General features: G+C 44.3%; 1 protein-coding gene across 1 annotated transcript; it reads left to right on the plus strand.

Annotated features, from left to right (window-relative positions):
* The first annotated feature begins 7,266 nt into the window (after positions 1-7,266).
* OR10G3 (olfactory receptor family 10 subfamily G member 3) lies at positions 7,267-8,208 on the plus strand. Its single transcript, XM_017853469.1, has one exon. It carries the CDS (start codon positions 7,267-7,269, stop codon positions 8,206-8,208), a length of 942 nt encoding a protein of 313 aa, XP_017708958.1.

Below are 8,208 nucleotides of genomic sequence, written 5' to 3' on the forward strand. Positions count from 1 at the left end.
CATGTTTCCTTCTCCTTGTGCCATGTCTCTCTCTCTCCCTCCATGTCTCTTTCTCTCTCTCCGTATCTCTCTCTCTCTCTCTCTTTGATTTTTGAAAGTCTCAGAGCCACATGTGGGATATTAATGAAACAGAGAGTATACAGAAGGGTGGTTACCTAGCAAATACTAAGCTTTACGCTTGGAGGTTTTTGATAATGGCAGTGACACAGGGAGAAAGGTCATAACAGATCAGAGGTAAAGGGAAGTTTTTCTATTAATATTTATAACTTAATGAGGAGGAAAAGTTAGAGAAACAAAAGAAGAAAACAAAAGAGGTAACTGGGATGAAATCACACCCAATAAAGATACTTGGTATTACAAATAAAACTGCATTCCTTCCTCTCATTCCTCCCACTAAGATGGTTCTAAAATCTAAGGATAAAGTTAGAAAATACTATTCTCGCTGGTTGAGTAAAACAAGAATCATCATACTATGGGTGGACTGTCATTCCCTATCAATGGAAAATTTTGCAAAAGAAATAACACTTTTTAGAGAGTAAATCATAGAATATTCTCCAAAACAAATAAGAAAACAGTATGAAAATAAATCAGGGAAGAATAATTAGGGAACTCTAAAAGTTAGGAAAATGTTGAAAAGAGCCAATGGAAATAACAAAGGCAATCTAAAAAGATAGAAATTCAGGAAGAAAATAATTAGAATAAAACTTTGTTGATGTATCTTCATTACTGCTCAAGGGAAAAAGATAACTGTATCTGAAGGGAAAATTGAAGTATTCCCTTAGATAAAGATGCTGTGTGATTTACCAGGTGTAATTCATTGTGACCTAAATTAAGTGTGCTTCATGAAATTCCCCTTGCTGTGATTCAAAACTCAGAAATACACATTTGATTCCTAATTTGATTTCCAGGGACCTTGATAGTATTAATAAGTGAGTGCCCTAGGTAGCAGACACATCATTTCTGTCATGGGAGCAAGATCTCCCACTGTAAAGTAACAAATTATTTGTTTGGTTTTTAAGTCATTCTCTCAGGTACGATTTCCCACAGCCTGATTTCCCCCAGAGAGACCTAACCAAATCAGGCTTCTAAATCTGAACACTTTAACATCAGACCTCAGTGACCTCAGAAAACTACAGCATCGGCCGGGCGCGGTGGCTTAAGCCTGTAATCCCAGCACTTTGGGAGGCCTTTGAGTCACGGGGGCGGATACAAACGGTCAGGAATCGGACCATCTGGCAATACGGTGAACCCCGTCTCTCTAATGAATACAAAAAAAAAAAAATTCAAAAAACTGCGCGACGAGGCGCACGCTGTAGTCCCAGCTACTTGGCGACAGGCGGAGCAGGAGAATGGCGAAACCGGAGCGGAGACTTGGCAGTGAGCTGGATCCGGCCACCGGCACTCTCAGCCTGGCGACAGGAGCCAGATCCGGTCAAAAAAAAAAAGAGAAAGGAAGTAAGGAAGGAGAAAGGAAGGCAAGAAGGAAGGAAGGAAGGAAGGAAGGAAGGAAGGAAAGAAGGAAGGAGAAAGCAAAACTTTACAGCATGCCATGACACGACCACCCGCCAGTCGCACCTGACCTCCTTCGCCCAGGGCTGCTGTTTGTGCACTTGCCATTAATTTCCTCAACGGACCTTGTGGGACTTTGAGCTTCTATATTTCCGAGTCAAGGAACTCGGGGAGAAGCCAGCATCTGTAGTCGGGCATCTGGAAGAGGATTGTGGTAGCTTTTTGAAGTTTCAACCATACTGTGTTCCTTGATATAATGTTTAAAACTGGAAGAATTTATAAACTGCGTTTTATTTACTGAAAGAGGATAATGGCAGGTGTGGCAGGATGTTACTGCTTCTTTTTGAAGTTTCGATTAACGAGTATGGTAAATGGTGACGAGTTAGCTCCTGAAGAGCTTGGCGTGCAGCTGTTTTTAAAGGTACCCCGTGTTTAACGTAAGGACTTTGAGGGAGCCGGTGGCACGCCTGTTAATCAGCGTTTGGGAGACTGGAGGCGGGCAGATACGAGGTCAAAAAAAGAGCTGGGAGCCTAGCTGGCGCAACATGGTGAAACCCCCACTCTCTACTAAAAATTCAAAAATTAGCCCCGGGGCACTTGGGTGGCCATGCCTGTAATCCAGCTCTCGGGAGGCAAGGCAGGTGAATTGCGTTGAACCCGGGATGTCAGGGGTGGAGTGGCCGACATCGTACCACTGCATCCAGCCTGGGGTTACAGAGCAAGAGCTCCTCTCAAAAAAGGCTTGAAACATAACTATGCCTGCTGTTCCATATTTGGCCAAATTGGGTTCCATCTCTATTCCGGATCTCTCACAGCCCCAGTGAAGAAATTAAACCCAGAGGGTTGGGCTTTTTTGTATGTTGTTTATGTTTTGTTTTGAGGACGGGGTCTCTCACTCTGTCACCCATGGCTGGAGTGCAGGTGGTTGCAATCTGGGTTTCACTTGACCTTCTGGGCTCAAGGCAATCCCCACCTTAGTCTCCCAAGTTATCTGGGAAACAGGGTGTGTGGCCACTATGCCCAGTAATTTTTTTTTTATTATTTTTTTATAGAACCAGCGGTTTGCTATGTTGCCCAGACTTGCGAATCCTGAGCTTAAAGCAATCCTTCGCCTAGCCTTCCAAGTGCTGGGGACTTTACAGGTCATGATGGCCACGCAACCCAGTCCCAGGGGGAGCTTTTGATGACTCAAACCAGAAGTGAGTAGTGAACGACCATCTATGACAGCTGACGATTGTTGAGATCCGTTATAATGTTTCATTTGGTTGTTCTCTCCGCGCGCCATCTGTCTATGATGCTTACTTTTTCACAGGGATGCCAGTTCTGCTGTCCACAATCCCTGACCATAGGCAGAATGCTGCCTGTGCATGAGTGAAGGTAGAGGGAATCATATCAGAAAGTCCTGCATTGCCTGTTAATCTTACTCTTTCCTCTGGTGTATGGAAATCAGTCCAGAGAAAAAAAAAATCAATCATTTCAATTTTTGGAATCCCTACCTCAAGCCATGAGGTATTTTTCACTAAATCCTTACATCAGTCTTTTTATTTAAACTTTTATTTTTAATTAATAAATGTAGTTATCGGTATTTATGGGGACCACAGTGTGATGTTTTCATAGAGAGTATACATGTGAATGATTTATCGACCTAGGGCAGTGGTCATGCCTATTAATTCAGCCTTTGGGAGGCCGATAACTTGAGGTTGGGTTCGAGACCAGCCTGACCATAAGGAGAACCCCATCTCACTAAAAATTACCAACATTAGCTGCGGCGTGGGCAGCCCTGCCTATATTCCCGCGCTACTCGGGAGGTGGGGCGAGGAGAATCGCGTTGAACCGGGAAGCGAGTTGCAGTGAGCCATATCGTGCATTGCACCCAGCCTGGGCACAAGGCAATCTGTTCAAAAAAAGAATGATTTATGATCAATAAATATCCATTACTACATACTTATTTTTCATTTTTTTTGCAGTAAGTGCTTAAATAGCTCTATATATTTGAAATACTTAGTGTGTGTGTGGTGTGTGTGTGTGTGTCGTGTTGTTTTTTTTTTTTTTTTGAGACGAGTCTCGCTCTGTCACCCGGTTGGAGTTTGCAGTGGCATTGTATCTCTGCTCATTGGCAGAGCTGTGTCTCCCTGGTTCAGCGCCATTCTCCTGCCTCAGCCTCCAGCATGCTGGGACTTCAGGCGCCGGCAACCAGCGCGCCAACTAATTTTTTGTTATTTTTTTCTTTTTTTTTTTTTTTTTTTGTAGAGACGGGGTTTCACCGTGATTGACCAGGATGGTCTCAATTTCCTGACTTCGTGATCCACCCGCCTTGGCCTCCCAAAGGGCTGGGTTTACAGGCATGAGCCATTGCAACTGGCCTATTATTATTAATTATGGTCATCATACTGTTCAATAGGTCCTGAAAATTTACTTCTCCTGTCTAACTGAAACTTTGTACTTTTTTTTTTTTTTTTTTGAGTCAGAGTCTTGCTCTGTCACACAGGCTGGAGTGCAGTGGCACGATCTCGGCTCACTACAACCTCCGTCTCCTGGGTTCAAGCAATTCTCCCACCTCGGCCTCCTGAGTAGCTGGGATTATAGGCACATGCCACCACCCTGGGCTAATTTTTTTATTTTTAGTAAAGACAGGGTTTTGCCCCCACCCTGGGCTAATTTTTTTATTTTCAGTAAAGACAGGGTTTCGCCATGTTGGCCAGGCTGGTCTCAAACTCCTGACCTCAACTGATCTGCCTGCCTTGGCCTCCCAAAGTGCTGGGATTACAGGTATGAGCCACTGCACCCAACGGAAACTTTGTACCTTTTGATCAACATCTCTGCATTCCCCATCCCCGGCTTCTAATAACCACCATTCTCTTTTTCACTTTTGTAAGTTCAATTTTTTTTTATTCCACATATAAGTGAGATCATGCAATATTGTCTTTCCATGCCTGGCTTATTTTGTTTAATATAATGTCCTCCAGTTTCATTCATGTTGTCACAAGTGACAGGATTTCCTTCTTTTCTAGGGCTGAATAGTATTCTGTTGAATATATATGATATTTTTCAGACAAATCTTGTAGAACTTTTCCCGTTTTCTTCTAGTAGTTTTACAGTTTCAGGTCTTATGTTTAAGTCTTTAATTCATTTTGAACTGATTTTTGCTAATAGTGTGAGATAAAGGTGCAATTTCATTCTTCTAAGTATGGATATCCAGTTTTCCCAACACTATTTATTGAAGAGACTGTCCTTCCCCATTGTGAAACAAAAAGACACTGAATAGCCAAAGCAATCTTGCACACACTCAGAAAAAGTCACAGGCATCGTATTATCTTACCTTAAAGTATAAAGTTATAGTTATCAAAACAGCATGGCACTGGCATAAAAACAAACACATCAACCAATGACAGAATACAGAGCCCCAAAATCAACCCTCCCATTTAAGGTCAGTTCATTTTCAAAAAATGTTCCAAGACATGAGTTTAGATAACTGAACTAAAGGTACTAGAAGGAATTTTAAAAGCTCATTGTTCCAACCCTTTTTGTCGTTGTTGTTTTTATTTGTTTGTTTGAGACAGAGTCTCGCTCTGTCACCCAGGCTGGAGTGCAGTGGTGTGATCTCTGCTCATTGCAACCTCTGCCTCCCAGGTTCAAGCGATTCTCCTGCCTCAGCCTCCCAAGCAGCTGGGAGTACAGGCGCCCACTACCACACCTGGCTAATTTTTGTATTTTTAGTAGAGACGGGGTTTCACCATATTGGCCAGGCTGGTCTCGAATTCCTGACCTTGTGATCCACCCACATCAGCCTCTCAGAGTGCTGCGATTATAGGAGTGAGCCACTGCACCTGGCTTTTTGTTTTGTTTTGTTTTGTTTTGTTTTTTGGAAACAGAGTTTCACTCTTTTGTCCAGGCTGGAGTGAAGTGGTGCAATCTCAGCTCAATTCAACCTCCACCTCCGGGATTCAAGTGATTCTCCTGCCTCAGCCTCCCGAGTAGCTGGGATTATAGGTGCCCGCCACCAAACCTGGCTAATATTTGTATTTTTAGTAGAGGCAGGGTGTCACCATGTTGGCCAGGCTAGTCTCGAACCCCTGACCTCAGGTAATCCACCCTCCTCGGCCTCCCAAAGTGCTAGGATTACAGGCATGAGCCACTGAGCCCACCCTCCAACCCTTTTCTTTAGGTTAAAAAATGCCAGTCAAGCTGGGTGTGGTGGCTTATGCCTGTAATCCCAACACTTTGGGAGACCAAGGCGGGCAGATCACTTGAGGCCAGGAGTTCAAGATCAGCCTGGCCAACATAGTGAAACCCCGTCTCCACTAAAAATACAAAAATTAGCCAGGCATGGTAGCACATGCCTGTAATCCCAGCTACTCAGAGGCTGAGGCATGAGAATTGCTTAAACCCGAGAGGCAGAGGTTGCAGTGAGCTGAGATCATGCCATTGCACTCCAGGCTGTGTGACAGAGAGAACTCTGTCTCAAAAAAAAAAGTGTCGATCAATGATTTGGACTAAGAACTTAAAATAATTCTTCCACACTGAGAGTGGTTTGCTCTGGTCTAGCAATCCTCTCATCCTCTCTAATCATTCTTTAATTTTCCTTTAATCCCTGACTTCTCACTAGAGACAGCCCTCATTTCTTCTTTCTGTCCTCTCTTTGACATGTCTTAAGGCTAAATGATTACATACAAAGCAACTGAATTATATAGCACCAAGTACCAACCACAGTGCATGGTGGTGACAGTCCTCACTTTATTTATGTACTTACATCTTCATGGTCATTCTCCTCCTTTTAACGGTAAAGAACTTGGAAAGTAGATCGTACAGCATCAAGCACTATCACACATAAAAATTTTGATTAGCCGTTTAATGAAAATTCTATTTCATTCTTTATACACAAATGGGTTTCTGCATTTCCTTTCTGCATATTCCCCACTCTATGTAAGTTTATGTCCTGGCAGAGTGAGCCAGTGGCCTCTGGAAGATTCTGAGCTGGCAGAGCACCTAATGAAACAAATACCCTTTCTCACATACGTCATGTTTCCGGGAAATCCTGACCTGTACTAATAGAACAGTCAATGATTATTTGCCAAAGGTTATTGGAAAAAGTGCTCTGAGTACAAAACCCTAGGTGCAAACTTTTTCTATAAATGTCCAGGGAGTAAATAGCTTATGTTTTGCAAACTAAATGCAACCACTCATCTCTGTCATAGTAGCTCCAAAACAGTTACAGACAATAGGTAACTAAATGAGAAAGGCTGTGTTCCAATAACATCTTGTTTACAAAACACCTACCAGAGAACATTGTTTCTGCCTACTTGTCATCTTTCCACATAAGAAAGAAACTTCTCTGCCAGGCGTGGTGGCTCATGCCTGTAATCCCAGCACTTTGGGAGGCTGAGGCAGGTGGATCACCTGAGGTCAGGAGTTCGACACTAGGCTGGCCAACATGGTGAAACCCCATCTCTACTAAAAATGCAAAAAATTAGCCAGGCGTGACGGCACATGTCTGTAATCCCAGCTACTTGGGAGGCTGAGGCAGGAGAATTGCTTGAACCTGGGAGGCGGGGGTTGCAGTGAGCCAAGATCATGCCATTGCACCCCAGCCTGGGCAACAGAGCAAGAAACTCTGTCTCCAAAAAAAAGAAAGAAAGAAAGAAACTTCTCTGCCACCATCCCTAGTTTTACAATCTCTTTTCTAATTCCCCCTCACTTTCCTCTCACCTCTATGTTAACTCTTGTTTTGTGCATTCTCTAGATAAGATTCTCTGGGATATGGAAAGGGTCAACAACACACTGTTGACTGCGTTTATCCTGACAGGAATTCCTTATCCACTCAGGCTGAGGACACTCTTTTTTGTGTTCTTTTTGCTCATCTACATCCTGACTCAGCTGGGAAACCTGCTTATTTTAATCACTGTCTGGGCAGACCCGAGGCTCCATGCCCGCCCCATGTACATCTTTCTTGGTGTTCTCTCAGTCATTGACATGGGCATCTCCTCCATCATCGTCCCTCGCCTCATGATGAACTTCACTTTAGGCGTCAAATCCATCCCATTTGGTGGCTGTGTTGCTCAACTCTATTTCTATCACTTCCTGGGCAGCACCCAGTGCTTCCTCTACACCCTGATGGCCTATGACAGGTACCTGGCCATATGTCAGCCCCTGCACTACCCTGTGCTTATGACTGCTAAGCTGAGTGCCTTGCTTGTGGCTGGAGCCTGGGTGGCAGGATCCATCCATGGGGCTCTCCAGGTCACCCTAACCTTCCGCTTGCCCTACTGTGGGCCCAATCAGGTGGATTACTTCTTCTGTGACATCCCTGCAGTGTTGAGACTGGCCTGTGCTGACACAACAGTCAATGAGCTGGTGACCTTTGTGGACATTGGGGTGGTGGTTGCCAGTTGCTTCTTCCTGATCCTCCTGTCCTACATACTGATCATTCAGGCCATCCTGAGAATCCATACAGCTGATGGGCGGCGCCGGGCTTTTTCAACCTGTGGAGCACATGTAACCGTGGTCACCGTGTACTATGTGCCCTGTGCCTTCATCTACCTGAGGCCTGAAACCAACAGCCCCCTGGATGGGGCAGCTGCTCTGTTCCCCACGGCCATTACTCCTTTCCTCAATCCCCTTATCTACACTCTGCGGAATCAAGAGGTGAAGCTGGCCCTGAAAACAATGCTCAGAAGCCCAAGAACTATGAGTGAGGTTTGA

Source organism: Rhinopithecus bieti, unplaced genomic scaffold, assembly GCF_001698545.2.
Source record: "Rhinopithecus bieti isolate Rb0 unplaced genomic scaffold, ASM169854v2 scaffold_34943, whole genome shotgun sequence".
In the NCBI taxonomy this organism is placed as follows: Eukaryota; Metazoa; Chordata; class Mammalia; order Primates; family Cercopithecidae; genus Rhinopithecus; species Rhinopithecus bieti.

Coding starts and splice junctions, on each gene's coding strand:
- OR10G3 (XM_017853469.1), top strand. CDS start 7,267: ATGGAAAGGGTCAACAACACACTGTTGACTGCGTTTATCCTGACAGGA.